Source organism: Sitophilus oryzae, unplaced genomic scaffold (assembly GCF_002938485.1).
Source record: "Sitophilus oryzae breed Bouriz unplaced genomic scaffold, Soryzae_2.0 scaffold_1062_pilon_pilon, whole genome shotgun sequence".
NCBI classification, from domain to species: domain Eukaryota; kingdom Metazoa; phylum Arthropoda; class Insecta; order Coleoptera; family Curculionidae; genus Sitophilus; species Sitophilus oryzae.
This window is the reverse complement of record NW_022145685.1, coordinates 2,432,741-2,455,587: the sequence shown is the minus strand read 5'-3', so window position 1 is coordinate 2,455,587 and position 22,847 is coordinate 2,432,741. Positions and strand designations below refer to the sequence as shown.

At 31.6% G+C, this 22,847-nt stretch overlaps 1 protein-coding gene across 1 annotated transcript in view; it reads right to left on the bottom strand.

The window, feature by feature from the left end:
• Positions 1–22,847, bottom strand: part of LOC115878505 (transient receptor potential cation channel subfamily A member 1-like) — a 127,886-nt gene that overhangs the window by 23,793 nt on the left and 81,246 nt on the right. Inside the window, 6 exon segments of the mRNA XM_030895041.1 lie at positions 181–292; positions 1,047–1,225; positions 5,875–5,997; positions 13,606–13,832; positions 13,905–13,972; positions 22,477–22,706. Coding sequence (XP_030750901.1) covers positions 181–292; positions 1,047–1,225; positions 5,875–5,997; positions 13,606–13,832; positions 13,905–13,972; positions 22,477–22,706 — 939 coding nt within the window.

Genomic DNA, 22,847 nt, shown 5'->3' with positions numbered 1-22,847 from the left:
AGTCGTCAACGTTCACTAGGAACATGACACTTGAAGAAGATAAAATGTCATATAACTGTGACATAAATATAATGTCACAAATATTTGATGAATTAGGTACCAGTATTTTTTCAGTACTTATGACAGTTAAGTCTTATTGATACACAAAAATGTAAGAAGGTTTATACTATAATACTTTACCTGCTTTGACGCAATATGTAGCGGTGTCATTCCTTCTCCATCGCTTTCATTAATAATGAAATTACCTTTTTCTGAGTCTAGAAGTTGTTTTACTGTATTGTAGCGACCATACCTAAAGGAAAAAAATAAAATAAAAATAAAATAAAAATAAAATTATTATTGTCATTTATGGCTATAATAATTTTTTATAGTTATTTCTGACTATAATAATTTTCAGTAACAAAAAGACTGTTAGATCTTCTACAATAACATAAATTTGGACATTTTAACTCTTTTTTTCTTTATTCCTTTTGTTTCTGACAATCGGGGAAATATACTTCCCCAAATTTAGGAATTATTCTTTTACGAGTAAAAAGTCACTGGCAAGCTGAATTTCCTTTAAAAAATGCCTTGCTGCTTTCCACATAAATGTGCTTTTATTTATATTTAACGTAGTATAACTTTTAAACTAATAATTTAAACAAATTTATTTAGGAAACAAATATTTAAGGAGTAACAAACATTTTAACAAAGTACAATATACTTAAGCCAAAAACTAATATTGTTATTTTATTTTTCCCCAACATTTTTCAGTAGATTTGGTTTCTATAAATAGTTCCTATCTATAAAAGTTACAAAACTGTCTTAAAACACTTAACTTTGGAATAATCTAATATTAACTCAAAAGAAATTAGTATTTTTCTTTTCAGTTTCTTTTAAGATTAAACCCCTCATATAAAAAGCAATATAAAATTACTATAAAAACTAACTAAACCTATTACACTAACAACTTCGCAAGTCCTTTTAAAGGACTTAACTTTACGACCTTATATTATGTTCCAGCTTATAATACACCACTCAGCACTCAGCAAAACGCTCAAACTTACCTCGCCGCAAAATGTAAGGGACTCTCGTTATTGTTATTCTTCAAGTTGATACAAGCGCCCAATTTTATTAGGTTCTCCAAACTTCTGATGTGCCCTTCTCTGCTCGCGTAGTGCAACGGGGAACAACCGGTAAGGTCCTTTTCGTTCAGGAGTTGTAGAAGGCTCTCATTGGTCTTGGCCTAAAGGACAATTTAGTTGGTTTTTAGAGAAGTACGAACTAGAGATTATTGGTTTTTCGATAAGAGATGTTTCAATTTTATTAGAGTTTCAGGTGCAGTATATAAAGTTATAGATTTTAGTTTATTGGAACTGTATAAAAATGAAGTTTGTAAAGATTAAAGCTACATCTGTTCGTTAAAGTAGTATTGTTATCTATGTTTAAGTATAAGTTGGTAATAAAGGAATAATAAAAAATATTAAAGGTATATTCACATATGTCTGTCAAGTTCCAGTTTAAAAGTATAAGTAGGTAACGAAGGAATAATAAAAAATATTAAAGGTATATTCACATATTATTATGTCTGTAAAGTTCCAATTTAAAAGTATAAGTAGGTAATGAACGAATAAATAAAAAATATTAAAGGTATATTCACATATATGTCAGTCAAGTTTCAGTTTCTTTGCCGTAACGTTAGAAACGTTAGTAACGCTAAAAAACACGAAAAAGAATGTCGACTATAATTTACCCTGTATAATATTTAATTAATTATTAAAATAATTCTAAGAGGGCAAAACTTGAAACAAAAAAAACAGTTATTTTTGACATAAAATTGAATATGAAGAAAAGTTATACAGATTTTGTTTTGTATTTAAATTAAAACATTCTTTGTGTTTGAGCACACTAAGTGAAAAAATCTAAAACTCCAAAACATATGTGTGCACGATTGAATTATATGTTATGATGTAAAAATATTTATTTTAATAGTTTAATAGTATAATATCGTGCAATTGACTGAATGCAAAATTGTAAAATAAACACAACCCCAAAGTCTAGGGTTTAATTTTTGCCTATATTTTTATTTTGTAGCTGCGAAAATCTTTCAAAAATGTTTTCATGAATTCTTTCAAATACAAAAAAGAACACCTTATCGCTATTTCAGTTTGTTTACCTTTACTAAGTGCGTCTATTTTGCTGTATTTTTGCAAAACATAAATAAAATATTTTTAAGTGAAATTTATGGTACCTTTTGTGTACGTATACTTGAAAGCTAATCTCTCTACTTTTATTTTTGAAACATCAGTGTATTATTGTTAACCATGCAGCGTAGGCATTTAACTCGAGAAGAAATTATTAGAGCGGTTGGTCTTTTGGACGGTGGTATGAGACAAACTGATGTTGCGAGAGAAATGGGTACTTCAGAAAGCGTGATATCACGTCTTTGCTCACGATATCGAGAAAAGGGTGATGTGGCAGAAAGGCACAGGGGACGTGGGCGTATTACCAACCCAGTACAAGAGCGATTTCTGCAACTTAATGCTCGGAGACATCCCAATATTACGGCACCTGAGCTACAAATAATGGTGCAACAAGTTCATGGCATTGTCATTTCGGATGATACTGTGCGTAGACGTTTACATGAGAATGGCCTTCGCAGTCGACGCCCTTTGAGAGTTCAACCTCTTTCCTGGGGCAATCGAGGTACTCGACTTCAGTGGACACAGGAACCTTTAATTTGGCAAAATGAAAATTGGGCTACAGTCCTTTTCACGGAGTCCCGGTTTGGCATACATCCTGATTCAAGAAGGGTTCGTGTCTGGAGAGAGCCTGGTAATTTGATTCGCCTTCAAAATGTTCAGGAGGTTCACTCTTACAGAGGAGGAACAATAATGGTCTGGGGTGGAATAAGCATCGTTGGCATAACTGACCTCATTTTGTTGCAGAACTTTTTAACGGGTAGGTCATATGTTGATCAGATACTTGGACCTCTTGTCATTCCATATGCGGCAGCTATGGGTCCCAATTTCCTATACATGCATGACAACGCCAGACCTCATACAGCTAGGATTGCAATGGACTTCTTGGACGACAACAATATCGATGTTTTACCGTGGCCATCGCAATCTCCAGATTTAAATCCCATTGAGCATGTGTGGGATATGTTGCAACGAAGAGTTTTACATATGGGAATACCAAGGGACAACAGAAGAAATCTTTTTTAGCTCTACAAAATGCCTGGAATAACATACCACAGCCTGACATCGATATGATAACTTGATTTTGAGCATGCCCAGGCGATGTCAGGCAGTTGTGAATAACAGAGGGGAGGTCATACAACTTATTAAATAAACATTTGTGACACAATAAATAATGTGTTTGCTACTTAATTAGTTAATATTTTTTTATGTTTTTTTTTCAAAAGTTTAGTTTTGGATTAGTATAAAACAATATTTTGTATAAAATTACTTTATTTTATCCCACAAAACACTAAAATTTTATAAAAACAAGAAATCGAACAAAAATGAGCTATTAGAGGCAATTTTGAAAAAATATCCCTAGATTTTGCGGTTGTGTGTATAATGGAACGCATTGTAAGATACAGTTTATTCAACGCTAAAGGATACAAAACGCAAAGAAATACATTAGGTATTATTGTAGTATTACTGTACTTACTATACAGGGTGGTCCAGACTGTATTCCGGAAACTTCAGCAGCATATTATTCTGCGAATAAAAATAAGTAAATAAGTTCGTATAAATGTATGTCCTAAAATGCTTAGTTTCGGAGATACAGAGTGTAGAAGTTTCATTTTTAATTCGATTTATTCCATATAATTTCTGAAGTAACGTCAATAAATGTATGTTCGTATAATGTAGGTGTAGAAGTTTCATTTTTATTTCGATTTTTTCCAAATAATTTCTGAAGTAACATCAATATATGAATGAAAATTGGTGTCTGGGAGTTTTTTAATATGGAAAATTTGATTTTGATGTCAATAAGACTCCTATTTGTAGAGGACGCCACCTAAATGTGTTTTAACTGTTTGGAGGATTAATAACCTTTCGTCCGTATATATTTATATGACGTACCTGTATAAAACGACTGTGTCAGTCGTTTTATACAGGTATATAAGACTGTGAACAGAGCATTACAGGTTTATATATATGTATATAAGACTGTGAACAGTCACAAAAATATCATAAGAATAGTCAAAACATATCATTATTGGCAAAAAATAGTAGAGAGTACAAAAACACAGTAGACAGTTATTTGACTGAAATAATAAATTTGTAAAATTTTTATTTTTTTAAATTAATCATAAATTTTTCTGCGGAAAAATGATGATAAAACAGTTTCTGTTGAACTTTTGGCACAACAACATTTCAAATTTATGGTTTCAGTCTAATAACTATTTAGTCAACATGTTTAATTTATGTCAATAAATACAGATATTCACAAGTTCGATTCCAAATATCTCGAGACCCGTTACTCGTAGCAATTTTTACTAAGAGACCGTTTTTACGTAAAAAATGTTGTAAATGTATATTTTTTACTCAATAGTTTTATACCGGTACGGACGAGAAAAGTTATTACTCTTCAAAACAGTTAAAACACATGTAGGTGGCGCCCGCTACAAATAGGAGCCATATTGACATCAAATTGAAATTTCTCATATGAAGAAACTCTCAGACACCAATTTTCATCTATATATGGTTACTTCAGAAATTATTTGAAAAAAATCGAAATAAAAATGAAACTTCTAAACCCTGTATCTCCAAAATTAAGCATTTTTGGACATATATTTATATGAATTCTTTTACTTGTTTTTATCTGCAGAATATGCTGCCGAAGTTTCCGGAATACAGTTCGAACCACCCTGTATTATATTATAATAGTGTAAAACTACTGTTCTAGTGCATGCTCCCTGTATTTGTAATTGTTGAGAAATAGTAAAAGTTACTATCATCTATCACCACTAAATATTGCCGTTTGAAACCTATTATGCAATATATTAGATTGTGCTTATTGCAATATATTAAATTGTGCTTATTAAAATATGTGATTCTAGTTGCATTTTTAAACTATATTTAAATCAGTGCATTAGAATCACACTTACCGTAAATACTCGCAGTAAATAAAATGTATAAACTCATCATATAATTTTTAATATTTCTTTAGTTAAAACAAAAAAAAAATTAAAAAAGCACTTTTTTTTCTTTTATGACATTTTTTTTATTATTTATGTATTATTTTTAGTATTATTTTTATTATTTATGTATTGCTCTAATAAATTACTACAAAACAAAATGTAGTGAAAATTGAGAACATAAAAGATAAAATTAGAGACAACCCTACTACAATCGTTTACATACAATTTAAGAAAAAAATTGCGTGCTACATTTCTCTAAAGGTTTATGAAATATATCGTGTTTCAAACTGTCTATATTTTCTTTCTATTCTATAAAATTACATGTTACCTAAGATTTTGTGCCATTACTTGGATATTACAAGCGCTAAAATCTAGTCTACTGCTTAATTAAATCAATAAGATGTACTGTTACCTTCTAACTAGTCTTACAGCATTGTATTAAGGGAAAAATAAAGAAATATATTTTTTTCAGAGAAATATAAACAGAGAGGCCAGTTTTCGTGTTAGAGTCATAATATTTGAAATTATTATAATTTTAAAGCTTTACTGAACACTAAAACAACTTATAAGATGTTAGATATTGTCATATCAAAATTAGAAAAATTATTGCTCAGTCAGTAAGCTTGATAGACTAAAAGAGTTCAAATTTTGACTAGTATTTATTTGGTTTTTATTTCTTTGAGATCATTTTCTTGTTAAAATAAAGTTATAATAAGCAACTAATCTAATCAACTACTTACCTTACTCACTTCAGCAGCAAATTGCTCTAATCTTCCTCCATTCATGACTACCAAATGGAGAACATTCCTTTTGTTGATGTCTTTTATGTTGATATCTGCTCCTAGTCGTATTAATGTGTGAACCTGTTTAAAAAATAAAAAATAAATCCATTTAATAATACAAACACACCTTCAACTATTTAAAAAATATATCGTATTTGAATAGTTTCTTTCTAATTTTTTATTAGGGTTTCTTTGAGCCTAATTCTTGTATTGATAAGCAAATGTAATGGTGCTTAAACCTTTAAAACAAACTCAAAGACCCTCGCTGTCATGGCTAATTTTGATGCGTAAAATACTTTAGTATGCAAATACCTCTAGTACTATTAAAAAGTTTTATGATCACGCGTGCTTTGCTCGATGATACAAACATAGTATATAAGTAGTACTTATATATATGCACTGAGTATTACTGAGTAGTAGCTGAGATGCTATATGTACTAAGATGTACATATATATATATATATATATATATATATATATATATATATATATATATATATATATATATATATATTGTTATCGAAAATTAAAGTGCAGTTATTCAGATGAGTTGATTTATGTCCCAGTTGACTACGGTCGCTCAGGAAGTCGTTTAAATGGCGACAAGTAGATAGTCAAAAGAAAATTCTTTGAAGCTTATTAATATTTATGAAAAATTTATGAGTGTAGTATATGGAACACACAGAATTCGAAACAACGGAACTGAATCTTTATCGTAAGTTCCAATTCAGTTTATCCTAGTTTTATTAAAGTTGATATTTCGAAAAGTAACGTTAGTAATTAGGTAGAGAAAATTGCAAAACAAAAATGGCTTGATTTAGAAATCAAATTTCTGTATAGTAAGCTTATAAGTAATTATTACTTATAAGCTAACTAATGTAGAGTATGAATGTTGGTGTCTCTTTCAAAGAAATATGTTTGTGGTTATCAATTCAAAATTTGTTAAGAAAATGTCCATTTTGAATAGTAAGTTTAAAAAATTAAAAAGCTTTAAAAACAAACATGTTTTCCAAAGAGACATAAACATAGTAGAGAATCTTTCTTCGCAGACTTTTGATAAAAAAGAGCTCAGTTTATTAAACAAAGGTTTAAAGTTTGCATTGCCCAACTCTGGTAGCGCTTTGGAGGAAATCGTCGTTGGTGTTGAAACTGCTATTCAGCACTTGCCCGAGGCTTCTAAAGTATTTACAAGAGAGGCTTGTAGAAATCAGTTATCAAAAAATATCGTTTCAAGTAAATCATTAAAATCTAACAAGGAGCACAATATTGCCAAGAGTTTGCGTAACAAAGATTGTTTCTACCTAAAAGCTGATAAGGGAAATAAGGTTGTTATATTAGATAAAAAAGACTATTACGATAAGGTTAACAACTTAATCGATAATGGCCCCTACATAAATTTGAAAAAGAATCCTTTGTCAAAGATGGTAGCAGACGTTAAAAAAAGTCTAAAAGAATGTAACACCCTTATTGATCTTTCTTTAAAGAGAAAATTGCAAGTATCCAATCCCTCATTACCAAAATTGTATGCTTTGCCAAAAATTCACAAAACGGGCAAGTCTATGCGCCCAATTGTTTCGGCTGTAGGTTCTCCGACTTATAATTTGGCAAAATGGTTATCAAGGGAGTTCGAAAATTCACCTGATCATGAACCTTCTTTCGCAGTTAAAAATAATATTGAATTCATAAACAAAATTAAAGATATAACATTGCATGAAGGTGAAATTTTGGTCTCCTTTGATGTATTTTCGTTGTTCCCCAGTGTTCCAATTCCACATATACTTTAGGCTACTTGAAGGAATTACTGAACGCAAATGGTCTCGACAACAAAACTGTGACTGAATATTAACTTAATAATTTAACTTTTTTGAACAGCGGGCAGGTACAGCAATGGGTAATCCATTGTCTCCATTTTTGGCTAACTTATTCATGAGCAGGTTTGAAGTGGAGGCTAAGAATCAGTTTGAGTATTTTCCAAGAGTATGGTTTAGGTATGTGAATGATATTTTTGCTGTTTTTGATACACATTCAGACACCATAGATAATTTTATTTCTAAGTTAAGTAATCGTTTTCCTTCCATTAAATTTACGCATGAAATTGAGAACAACGACAGATTACCATTTCTAGATGTATTAGTTATTAGAAATGCTAATAATTGCCTGGAATTTGATATCTATATGAAAAATACCACCACATGCAGATATATTCCTAATGAATCACAGTGTTGAACATAAAATGGCTAGTTTAAATTTCTTAGTTCATAGATTACTTAGTTTCCCACTTTCCAACGAAAAATACGAAATAGAAAGAGATTACATTAGGAATGTAGTTGAGTGTAATGGATATTCTCTTTCACTAGTTGATAAATTAATTAGAAAACGTAGGTATAGGTTAATAATTTCTGAAAATTCGACTTTTCGAGTGGAGAAAGATACGTATTAATATTTTTCGATACCGTTTGATAGAGAGTTATCCCGTGGTCTAAAAGGAATTTTTAAGAATGTCAATTATAAACTTGTGTATAGTGCTAATAATAAATTACAACAATTATTAGATAATCACATCATAATGTTGAACATAAAATAGCTAGTTTAAATTTCTTAGTTCATAGATTACTTAGTTTCCCACTTTCCAACGAAAGATATGAAATAGAAAGAGATTACATTAGGAATGTAGCCGAGTGTAATGGATATTCTCTTTCACTAGTTGATAAATTAATTAGAAAACGTAGGTATAGGTTAATGATTTCTGAAAATTCGACTTTTCGAGTGGAGAAAGATACGTCTAAATATCGAGTTTTAAAATCGAACTTAGATGTTCGATTTTAATCTTATCTTAAGTTTTCGATACTGTTTGATAGAGAGTTATCCCGTGGTCTAAAAGGAATTTTTAAGAATGTCAATTATAAACTTGTGTATAGAGCTAATAATAAATTACAACAATTATTAGGTAATCCAAAGGATAAAACACCTCCACTGGAAAGGTCGGGTATTTATGAAATTTCTTGTAAAGATTGCAATCAGAAATATGTTGGGCAAACTAGAAGATCGATATTAACTAGATTTAAAGAACATTTAGCTCAGATAAGATATGGTAGACCGGATAAATCTTGCGTTGCCGAACATATTGTTGATAAAGAACATTGTATAGATCTTAATAATTTAAACTTAATTAAACAAGTCTCAAATTACAGGCAATTAGATGCATATGAAAGCATCAGAATTAATAAATGTAAAGATAGTATGAACAGAGACAACGGTCCAATTCCTTCAAGTTCTTTGTTCCTACTACTCTAGTGGTGGAAATCTAACTGTTATGCTCAGTTGGCTCTGACTCGGTTGGCTAGATTCTGCCACGCCCACTCGGTGCCCACTGGGCGAGTATATAAACGCTCAACTTGTAGATTGTACTTTAGTTTATAATTATCTGCTGATGATGCTAACATGGTTAGCGAAACGCGCGTCCAGTGTAAAAGTAAAAGTGTTTTGGTGTATTGTGGTGATTTAGTGTTTTTATTTTATAGTTGAAGAATAATTTGTAGCTTACGGACGAGTACCAATAGTGTTAGGCATTAATGCGTCTCGTTCTTTAATTCTAAATGCAAGTTTTCAAACAAAAAATTAAATTGGTTTGTATCCACCCTTAGTTTTTTGTAATATATAGAATGTTTTAACTATAGATTAGGTATTAAATGTAATATATATAATAATAGTGCTATATAATAGTGATATAATAATAATAGTGCAGAACTACTTATGATTATTAGGTTGACCTATATTCTTCTTTTCCATCTAGTTTTTCAATTGCATTGCCAAAATTTTGGCAGTTTGAAGTACAATCTTACGCACTTTTCAATCAACTAACAGAAACTTTTTTGATATCATATATGTAAACACTGAATATTCAAGTCAGTTGAATTCCTGTGACTTGATCAGTTCACCTGAATCAAAAAACGCGTCTTTGAGATTAAGCTCATTTGACCTGAAAACTTTTTAATTATATGGTATTTTAAAAACTCGAAGATTTAATACAGAAAATTCTGTTCAAAGTTATGATTATTTTAGATAGCTTGTAAACAAAAACGAAAAAAAAATGGTATTTCAATATAAAAAATAGGTTTTTCTAGTACCCCATGATCTAGCTATAAAATTACTTTAATAATTGCAGAAAGTAGGTAGATCATAATAGAACAAACAATAACGGTTAAAAAGTTTTGATATTAAGAAAGCAATAAGTATTTATTTTAGAACAAGGGAACTTTATAAGAGAGCCAATCTTAAAATTGGATAAACTTCTTTATAACTTCTGAAATATGATTTCAAATTTTTGCGAAACACTTTTTAGATATTTTATGTTGGTCTAGAGCTATACACGTGTTGGAGGGTAATATAGAATACTACAAATTCGAGATACGAGCATTGGTATCTCGGTAACCGTAATAGATACGAACATGGTTAAATTGGGGCGAAGTTGCCCCCGCTTTGGGATGTTCATCAAGATGCCACCAAAAAAGTTTTAAAAATTTCAAGTATTGCTGAGTTTTTTGAAAAAAAAAACGGATTTTTTTGAAAATCAATTTTATTTTTGCCTGTCGTTCCTTTTTAGAAAATCAATAACCTAATGACACATTCTCATAGACACTTTATTAGGGCTATCTGATATATATAGATTTATTTTTTTTTATTTTTAGATTTTCAAATTAGCTGATAAATTTGTGAGATACAGAGGCCAACTTAATTTTTTTAAATATGGACCTGCATTTTTCATTTCAGGTTTTGAAAGAACTTGGTCTCCTGAATACAATGATATGCCACATTTTATACTTTTTTTGGATAATTAATTTTAATGATTTCCAGAAAATCATTAAAATTAATTGATGATTTTCTGGAAAGTTCCTATCATAAACCACTGACCCTCTCTAAAGCCGAAATTACTTTTACGAGTAAGTCGTATAAGAGTAAACGAATAATAATAATAATAATAATTTGACTTTATTTATGTAGGTGGCGAGGTCTAGCATACGCTACTCAATCTAACCACCTTAAAAAAAATACAAAATACACATACAATACTAATACAACAATATAACAATTTTAATATAATATAAATCTAAATTATATAAAGGAACAAAAAAAAAAGACATATAAAACACCCATACATGAGCTTAAGGTACAATTCAATAATACTTTTATAAAGTTAAATTGAAACCATCAAGAGATTTCCTGAAACCTGCAATGGACGGACAGCTTTTAATGTACGGAGGAAGTGAATTGTAGCATTTCGAAGCATAATACGAAAACGATTTTTCAAACAAGGCTGTCCGGTGTTTAGGCACAACATAACTGCTGCGTTTTCTGGTATTAAGGTCGTGGAGGTCAGCTGCCTTGACAAGTATGTCGAACAAATAATGAGGTTCTCGAAATTTTTCTATTTTATAAACTAGTATACACGTATGTATAAAAGCATACTGTTCAAGTCCTAACCAGCCCGATTCTTTATAAAGAGGAGAAACATGATCAAATTTAGGAGTACCAAATGAATACCTTAAGCAAGAGTTGACAAGTTTTGTTAAGCTTTGTTTGTCCTTGTTAAGTAGAGCTGGCCAGTAGACAGTGTCGCAGTAGAAGACCAATGGAAGAATTAGGCTTTTACACAAGGTCAATTTAACATCTCTGTTAAGAAAATCTTTATATAAATATAGTGTCTTTAACTTACAATACGATTTCTGCAAAATAGATGCTTTTCAAATCTGATACATGCTTTTGATGATACATGATTTGATGATACATGATTTGAAAAGCATGATACATGCTTTTCAAATCTCAGTTTAGAACCAAAATAAACCCCAAGATTTTTGCAGTTTTTAGCAGGTGTAATGGTGATATTGTCAAGTACGATATTTAATTTTTGAGAAACATCTGGCGAGTTCTTACCCACAAAAATTAGTTGAGTCTTATTAGGGTTTAAGAAAAGACCATGATGGTGTGAAATGTCGTAAATTATTCTCAGATCTTCATTTATTTTGATTTCGGAGGCTTTGAAATCTTTACTCAAGGAACAGTAGACTTGAAAATCATCAGCATACTGATGTGAAGATAAATTTTTTAAATACGTTTTAAAATCTGCCGTATAAATAGAGAACAGAAGTGGACCAAGAATACTGCCCTGAGGAACACCACGATCTACAGGCAATAAAGTCGAAGGAGAATCTCTGATAAAAACTCTCTGTTGTTGACCAGCCAAGTAACACGCCATGAGTTTCAGTGAACATTTTGCGTTTACATATGCGAAATCGTATACGATTTCGCATATGTAAATAGGAAGTCGTAGATCGTATACGTGTTTGTTTCAAAGCTGAGTGAGATCCGATTTCATTACGAGTACCGGTTTTGTTTATTGAAAAAAATGGCGGCAAATAAGTTATCGCCGGAGGATATTGATGGATTTATAGATCTTTACCAGAATATGAAGTGTTTAGGGGATATAAGAAGCAAAGAATATAGAGTTAATAACTCGGTTAATAATTTTTCTTCAATTCCCAAAACACTTCTTGATTGTAAAGAGGCTTTAACCCACACTCGCCTTTTTTTAACAATCTGTTAACATTCTATTCTTTTTTTCATTATTAATCCGTTATTAACATTAGAATTCTGGCTATAGCAGCACGCTTTCTTTTACTAGGCGCCATATTTACACAATTTAATGGCATACGATTCTAAATTTAAATGTAAATAAAACTCGTACTCCTATACGAGTACCCGTATACGGTTTACTCGTAAATGTAATTTGGGCTAACACATCATTTTTTATGGAAAGAGTCATTATTACGAATTTTGGTTACCATGACGAAAACTGCCCATGCTAAATATGTCTATATTTTCTAAATTTTCATAACAACACACTTAGAAGTTAATAATAATGTGTTTTATGAGCGGAATAATGTATTTATTGATAGTTACGGAATAATGCGGAATCAACAAAAAAACAATTTATAGCGTGATTTGATTGCGTTGGTTTCAGTGTTTTTGGTTGGGTGGTTATTTATTGGGCGTTGGTTAGATTGGTTATTTTGGTGGTTGCTTTGGTTGGTTAGGTTGGATATTTGGGGGGGTTGATTTGGTTGGTTTTTACAAGGTTTTTACTAATATATTTTTGTTTGTTTACTTAATATTCAATGATTTTCTTTATTTGTTTGTGATAAATGTATATAATAAATGTAGAGTTTTGGTTAAATAGGGAAATTAAACTACATAACAATTAAAAAAAAAAATCATTAAAAACTAATACTACCGAAATTGCGCGTAATTTGTCCGTATCACATGTCAAAATAAGCATGTTCTGTGGTTCATCTGTGGTCAAAATTCATCCGCAACGTCAAATAGTACAAATTTTTTTATTTAATATTTTAAAAAATACGCGATAATCCGCAAATTTTATTATTGAAAACTACTTATTGAGACTGGTCTTTTTCATCGGTATTTTTGTCTTTTTTTGTTTTCGATGCGCAGTTTTCGACAGGGGACCGCGAATTTTTCATATAAATGCGATGACTGGATTTGGGACCTTAGAAACTCTTCAAATTTAAGTAAAACAGCAAGAGACCAGCCCAAAGATGAAAGAGAGAGACGAAACGTAACAAAAAATTCTATATTATAAAGATCGAATTTTGGATAACCTGTACATTTTCTTACCGTTTTCCAACCTCCTCTCAAGGCCGCCAACAACAATGGCGACCTCCTCTCCTTATCCATCGGGTTACAATCGGCTCCCTCGCTTATCAGGTACTCAACAATTTCGGGATGGTCAAACATGGCGGCACAATGCAACGGTGTCATCTTCTGTACATCACACGATGCCAAACATGCCTGCTTTTCTTCTGGTTGCATTTGGAACATGATTTTCACTATTTCTATAGCGCCTGTAATGATATTAAAGAAAAGAATATGCTTAGTGATTAGTAAAAAGTGCTGAATAGTTATTTATGTTATACCTTGGGCGCAAGCTAGATGTACTGGTGTGGATAGATCGTGTTGTTGTGTGGAAATCTTCGCACCAGATCTAAATAAATATTAAATCCTATTAAAATAAGAAAATATTATAATTTTAGTTACTTTCAACAGGACTGAATGCAATTTTACCTAAGTAAAATATAAATAAAGAATAATATTTCTTAAGCTGCGTCCACATTGCTCGCGAGCAGGTCGAACGAACATGTGAAACACGAAAAACATGACAGTCGGTACATCAAACAAAACAAGTACATCAAAAAGACGCTTCGAAGCCATGCGAGCATCCCAAGTAGCATATATCTGACTTCGAACTAAATCTGATCTGAAGCGACGTCAGACTTTGTGCAAATTTAGGTCGGGTGCTGGTGATAGGACCGGTGACGTCGCTTTCCTATTAAAAGCGACGTCGTTGGATCCGAGTCGGTAAATCCAACGATCTGTCGACGTACAAAATTACAACGTACCATTTTTATCCCAACGTCGTTTTCACGTTGGCTTGCACGACGTACATATACTTGAACTAGCCCGACGTGACGCGACGCGCGACGTCTACCTTTTGTCCGAATAGGATACGTCTCACTGATAATCCCTAAAGTAAGCAGTATGATGATACTACCATGATTTTTCTTATTTTATTTTGTTCAGAATTACAAATATTTGTATTTTCTTCTTGGATTAATAATATTAAATATACCTTTAATTAAAATATCACTCTATATTTATATTGCCTACTTATCTTAATCTGATCTTTGAGAACTTTATTTATATTTTGGCACACGCTTGGTTTTATTTTTGAAATAATTTGCTTGGAAACTTTGAATAAATAACACAAACCGGTATGTGGGTCTCTAGTTGCAAGGAATCTTAATGTTATGGCCAATATTTACTTAACTCTTTCTTTAACCGGAATACCCTTCCTGAAAGTTGTATTTTTTCTTTCTATACGGGGGCCAACTAAGTTAATAAGTCCTTCAAAATCAGTTGCGAACATGCGATAAAAAATATTAAAAAACATTCTGCGTGTTTGCAAATCGCGTAGATGTTTGCAGCAAAAACAAAAAAAAACAAAAAAGCGCAAGCAACGCAGGCACAATAGGAAGCAATAGCGCGAGCAGGATCACGAGCAATGTGGACGCATCTTTAGGGTGAGTTCACCATAAAATAAAGTTCATTATTACATTTGTTTTGAGAATTATTAAAAACTGTGAAATAGAAATGTTATAGGGAAGGTTAAGATGCACATTTTAAAACTATTACTGAGCTTACAGGGTGCTTCAAAAAGTGTGGCGGATATAACATATGTTTTATACAAAAAATCCTATATGGGTATTTCGCCACTGCAAGAATATCTACAAAATAAAATAAAGATAAATAATAAGGTTTAAACTAATAACTTTGTATATTTTTTTTTGCTTCCGACGACGCGCGACGGAAAGAGATAAACTTTTCGAAGCGTTAAGCATTTTTTTGTTCGTTAGGCAAATTTGTATATCTTTAAACCTAACTTCTGACAAGTAGTTACCGTTTGGGATTAACGCAGACGTGTTTACATAAAATAACTATTTTATTTTGTAGATTTTTTTGCAGTGGCGAAATACCCATAGAGGATTTTTTGGAGAGATGAATCCGCCACATAGGTATAGACATTTTTTATAAGTTTTTTAAAAGCAACACCCTATTTTTTATTTTATTTTTCTATTCTGCGTAAAATTTTATAACTTTTTATATTATACAGGATGAGTTTCCTAGGATGTTCTCTATGGGTATCTCGGAAACTACTGGAGATAGAGAGTCGGTTAAATAAGGAAAGAATTGCAGTTTTACGGGGTCATAAATATGCGCCTTTCAGATTTTTGAAAAAGTTCATGGCTTACTAGATATTTCGAAAAAAACATATTTCGGCTATTTTAAAAATTGTCCCTAATTCCATTATAAGCTATTTTAGGCAAAACGTTTTCAGATAAAAGTTGTAAATAATCACATCCTTAATGATACTGTGTCCTCCGTTTTTTCTAAAGCCTGTCATTTTTGACATATGACACAAACATATGTTTTTTTTAAATGGAAACCATAGTTGGCCATGACTTCATAAAAAGCGCCATTTTTTAAGCTTTTCAGCGATATAAGCTATAATGCGTTTTTTTTCGAAAAATTGCTGAGTTATAGCCAATTCTTATCATTTTTAAACAATTTCACTGAGTTAGCCATGGAAACCAGTTTAATCGTCTTTGCGCTCATAAATGTGAAGCTGTCACATTCAAACTTTGTAAATTAAAATAAACAAAAATTACAAATATGATTTTTTCAAATGAAGAAGAGCGTGTAGGACTATTGGTTCAACTTTTCTTGACCATACATTTTCGAGGATACGTTGACCGGTGACTGTTACGTTTTTTAGAGAACGGTTTTCAAGACATGTTAGAAAAGGTAAATTTAGTTATAGCCAATTCTTATCTTTCTTGACTAATTTCACTTAGATTGCATGGTATTCTTATTCTGTTATGATTTATAACTTATAAAAAGTCAGAATATATTACCAAACGGTTCTTTACAATTTACATTACACAAACTAAAACTTAAAAAAATTATATCACTACATACAGTTTGAGTTATTTTAGAAAATATTAAAAAAATCCGCCATTGTTTTGAGTTGCATCTTTTTAAAACTGAATTACTACCTATTCTCACAGAAGGACCGGTCGACTTAATTAAACTTTTCTCGTACCGCCACTTCTCGAGTGCCTCTCTTAATTCATAAGTTCTTTTGTAAACCTTATTTTAAACTATACCGCATAAAATAATCCAAAATGGATAGGTCAGGTGATCGAGGAGGCCCATGCAATTAGTCCACCTCTTCCTATCCCTGCGTTTGTATGATTATGACATAAATAATTTTTAACATTTCTTTCTTTATGGGGGGTGAGGGTGTGTCATAATAAAAGTCATGTTGGAATCACTCTATTGATGCGCGAGTATCTAAACGCTTTTCTTCATTTGAAAAATTCATATTTGCAATTTTTGTTTATTATAATTTACAAAGTTTCGATGTGACTGCTTCACATTTCTGAGAGCAACGGCGATTGAACTTGTTTCCATGGCTAACTAAGTGAAATTGTTTAAAAATTATAAGAATTGGCTATAACTCATTAATTTTTCGAAGAAAAGATATTACAGCTTATATCAGTGTGATTATCTACAACTTTTATCTGAAAACTTTTTGTCTAAAATAGCTTATAATAGAATTAGGGACAATTTTTAAAATAGCCGAAATTTGTTTTTTTCGACATATCTAGTAAGCCATGAACTTTTTCAAAAATCTGAAAGGCGCATATTTATGACCCCACAAAACTGCAATTCTTTCCCCATTTAAACGACACTCTATCTTCAATTTACAGTTGAGGGTTGGAACCTTTGGTGTTACACAGCAAAATAAAATTACATTATGCTGATATTATCTGCTGATCTGCTGATGATTATAATCATCTGCTGATGATGCTAATATGGTTAGAGAAACGCGCGTCCAGTGTAAAAGTAAAAGTGTTTTGGTGTATTGTGGTGATTTAGTGTAATTTTATTTTACTCTATCTTCTGTAGTTTCCGAGATACCCATAGAGAACATCGTAGGAAACTCACCCTGTATAATGTTATATAACTAAAACGAATAGTTTTTGTAATATTTGTAAATTTGTTTAAAGAAATGTTAGATTTCAGTGTCATACAAAATTGTCAGTGATGCTCCTGATGAATCAGTGAAGTTTAAAACCAAATTTTAGTACTCCAGTTAAAATTTGGTATAATTTTATAGACATGAAGAAAGATATATACCTATGTCAAGATATTTGAGTTAGATGCTACAGGGTGTTCTAAATATATTTATAAATTTCGACTATTTAAAATTCAAAAATTATTTTTTTTAAATGGTACTTATTATTTCAGATAAAAAACGAGATTTGGTATGTCAGTATATGACATAAATTAGAATTGATTGACGTAATGAAATTGTTTTTGGCCACTCCCTGTTTCACCGGAAATGACCACAACTTTTGATTTTTAAATGGCACCCTCGGTATATTTTTACTTTATTAATATGATTTATTTGAAATTGTAACATTTGGTTCATAACGACAATTTGACTCGAAATACCAAGTGTGTGGTATCAAATTATTCGTAAAAAATACTTTTTCCAAATATGCTAATGAACCACACTTATTCCATCTGGACAAATTGAGATATGATTAAAAATACGATTTGGGCATCTTTTTGGCTAGGAGAAAACAGGAAAAACAATAGACGATCAAATATATTTTTCCAAGGCATCTTGATTAAAAATTAGGGTTTTTGACACAGCCATGACAGTCTATATTTAAAATTGAAATACGATTTTTAAGCGAAAATGTCAAAAGTTGCCATAGAATATGTCATTCTATTCGAGTGTCATTTTCTATCGTATAAAGTGAAAAAATACCGAGGGTGCTATTTAAAAACCAAAAGTTGTAGTCATTTCAATCAATCCTAATTTATGTAAAATATTAACATATCAAATCTCGTTTTTTATCTGAAGAAATAAAAAGTTATAAGGGTGAGCTACTTTTGACACGCACCCGGTATATGTTATACATTTTTCCGATAGATTTTACAAAATTCTTCAACTTTTGTTAAGTATGTCATATACCTATTTTTTGCGTATATTTATGAATTTGCTATTTTTTAATCAATTCATCAATCGATCAACGCCTTTTTTTTAATATAACAACATTTTATTCTTTTAAATATTTTTAAAATTTATTTATATAAAAATATTTATATTTTGCTGTAATGGATTAGTGGTGAAAAACTTTGTTTGATATTTTACATCAGTTTAAAAGGTTCGATTCAGAATATTTCAGGCGTTAGTAATATTTCTACTATTTTTATTTTTGTTTATTATCGTAATATAAAAATATTTAAAAAATAATGGTATGGATGTAATAAAAATTATTACAAAATATAAAAAACACTAAATTTTTAGAACTTCACATTTTTCAGATCTCTCTAGTAAGCAATTCAGACAAATTATAAAAGCTAGAAGAAAATAAATTGTTATAACACAACCTCGTGCCGGAAGACGTCACACGAGTTCCAGAGAAATCCGGAAAATTGAGAACGAGATAACAGGTCGTTTATCACTTTTGACAAGCAATCTTTAAAATAACTTAAAATTGTTTCCAAGTGGAGACTCCTCGTATGAAGATACAGAAAAGTTCACGTTATGATGCCTTTTAAAAGCTAGATTTAAGGAAACGACAGTTTCTTAAAAGTTTTAAAATGTTTCCGGCAAATCATTAATCTTCACAAGATGCAACAGGACAAAAATTAAAGTATGTCATTAATCACACTGACCTCGAAGACTCTATATGATTTATTTGTTTTTAATCTACTTAAAACTTGTTATTTCCTACACTATTATACAGGCTCGCTAATACAGGGTGGGCCACTGAAAACTTACAATGGTTAAAATTTTTAAACCAATAAAGATATCAAAAAAATAAAAAATACCGTTTCTATGATATCGAAGGGGAATACATATGACGTATTTTTTGAACCCTTACACCCCGGCACCCCTACTCACTCGAAAATCTTAAATGGCAACACCCCACTTGTGGCGCCTTTTTGGAAAGCCCATGAAAAATTCTAAACGATGATCATAAAGTTTTTAGGGTGAAATTGAAAAACTACCCCTTACACGAAAAATTAGGTGGACATTAATGAAAAAAGTATTTTTTTCAGCATAAGTTACAATTTTGGACCCAGCTAAATTAGGCAAATGAGGCATTTTTTAAACCACCCCGACGCACTCCTACGTGCCATCCCCTCACTTCTAATCTCATCAATGCCATTTTTAAACCATTGCCATTTTAAAGCTAAAAATAAAAAATGTAGATAATAAAAAAGGCAACACAAAGATGTTTTACTAATCGTTCAGCCTAATTTTGCGATAACGCAAATTCTTCCTTATCATCTATTTTTTTACTTTCAACAAACAGGAATCTTAAAACGGCATATCTTTGCGTTTTTGCACTGTCTTCTATCGATTTTCAATCGTTTGCAAATTTGGTGGTATTTTAAATGTTTATTTGATTCGCTTATTTGAAAGAAAAATGGTTTATACTGTGGAAGAAAGAATTCAAATAGTTTTTCTTTATGGTGCTGAAGGTATGTGTTATTTGAGAACGGCCCGTGCTTTCAATGAGAGAAATCCGGACAAAAACGTAAGTCACGTTTATGTTAGAAATTTCACGTTTATGTTAGAGTTTCAAGAAACTGGGTCGGTCAAAAATAAAAGAAGGATAGGGCCCAGGGTACTGAATAAAGAAATGCAGATGGAAGTTATTGGTCAGGTATCGGTCAATCCAGAAGCATCAACACGCCAGTTGGCATCAATCACAGGTATACCTCGAACATCTCTCAGGAGAGTATTGAAAATGCACAAATTCCATCCCTACAAAATGAAGATTCTGCAGAAACTTGGCGACGACAATCCAGATAGAAGGATTCAGTTCTGTGAACTAATGACGGAGGAAATTCGAAGGGAACCTTCACTCACTAAAAATATTTGTTTTAGTGATGAGTGCTCATTTTACTAAACGGAATTGTGAATAAGCAGAACTGCAGATACTGGAGCGATGAGAATCCGCATATTGTTGTTGAAGGACACACCCAATATCCCCAAAAGCTCAATGTTTGGTGCGGAATACTAGGCGATAAAATTATAGGTCCATTTTTCATCGATGGAAATTTGACTGGTGATGCTTATGTGGAAATGCTGAGCAATTTGATAGAGCCAGCCATTGTAAATAAGATTGAAAATCAAAGAGATTTGGAAGGAAATTTAATTCTTAATGAAAACCTCATACACTTTCAGCAAGATGGAGCCCCTCCGCATTATTCTATTGTCACAAGGCGGTGGTTGGATAGATATTGTCCACGGCAATGGATTGGCAGAAGGGGTCCAATCGAGTGGCTGCCAAGGTCACGTGATCTCACTCCTTTAGACTTTTTCTTGTGGGGTTACACTAAATCCATAGTCTACAAGACAAAACCAGGTTCGTTGCAAGAATTGCGGCAGAGGATAACTGAAGCATGTCGAAATATTCCGAGAGAGACTTTCCAAAAAGTGAGAGAAGAATTTGAAAATCGTTTGTATTTTTGTATGGAACAAAACGGCTGTCATTTTGAGTAATTGTTAAAATAAATTATCATTTTAAATTTCTTTCAAATTGTCCCACCTACATTTCTTATTACTACTTACCAGTAATTGTTGAAAGAATACAGAAGTTGAAATCTGTATGACCATCATTTAGCAATTTCAATTAGCTTTCCAAAGAAGTGTCACAAGTGGGGTATCGCTATCTTGAGATTAGAAGTGAGTGGGCGGTACCTAGGGGTGGGCCGGGGTGGTTTGAAAAATACCTCATTTGCCTCATTAAGCTGGGTCCCAATTTGTAACTTATACTGAAAAATCACTTTTTTCATTAATGTCCACCTAACTTTTCGTGTAAGGGGTAGTTTTTCAATTTCACCCTAAAAATTTTATGATCATCGTTTAGCATTTTTCATGGGCTTTCCAAAAAGGCGCCACAAGTGGGGTGTTGCCATTTAAGATTTTCAAGTGAGTAGGGGTGCCGCCTAAGGGGTAGGTCGGGGTGGTTAACAAAATACGTCATATATATTCCCCCTCGATATTATAGAAACGGTATTTTTTTTTTTTGATATCTTTTTTGGTTTAAGAATTATAGCCATTGTAAGTTTTCAGTGGCCCACCCTGTATATATGGAAACGGTCGATTATTGGATAAAATACACGAGGTACCGCAAAAAGTTAAATATAAAAGTTATAGGGTTTTTAAATTTCTATTGCCGAGTAATAAATTTTAGTATACAAGGTAGGTCATAAAGTCGTGGCATATCAAAGTTTCATTTTTTTAAATGGAACCCCCTGTATATTATTGCCCATATTTTAATTCTTTCTTCACTTCTAAGCAAAAATAGAAATACACACAATGTACCTCAAACCAACCGTTTCTGAGTTGTTAAGTTTTGAAAATATCACTTAAACAATTATTGATTTAATTAATTTCGATGTGTTCGGTTTCATTTAACGATGCCATTCTGCGAAAACTGTGATACTTAATAATATTCGACATTCGTTCTTAGCATTTATAGATATGAATATATCAAGTCTGGAATTACAAAATTTTCGTTTAACAATTCATAATCAAAACCTCATAATTCGTTGAATTTAGTTACATTATGTGTATTACGATTTTGCTTAAAATTGAAGGAAGAATTGAAATATGCAATAATAGACAAGGGGTTACATTAAAAAAAATTGATGAGCCACAACCGACCCTATAGATATACTTAAATTTATTACTCGCTACTAGATATTCATAACTAACTACTAGACCAACCCTATAACTTTTCTATTTAACTTTTTGCGGCACCTTGTATATTTTACCTAATAACCGACCGTCACACATAACAGCGACCCTGTATAACACTTTACACACAATACCTTATACATAGCTCCACTGCTCTGATATCTCCACCATGTACGGCAGAATGCAGAGGAACGTTGCCCTCTGCATCGTAGAACGAGATCATTTCTGCCCTAGAACAACCTAGAGATTCACCCCACTGTAAAAACACTTCCATGGTTTTGGACGAGGCATTTTTTGCCGCTTCATGAATAGGATAATATCCGTTGTTGCAAGGTTTTCTTGGGCTAGCGTTAAGCTCAGATATCTAAACAGAAGTAAAAATACAAGGTATCTCTCTTGAAATATCTGGTAATTCTATACAAATCGCTGTATTGCCATTTTTGTACTTAAAATATTTTTTTGAGCGTTCTTTGTAAGGAATGTGAATTTAAAGGCAAATATTTCT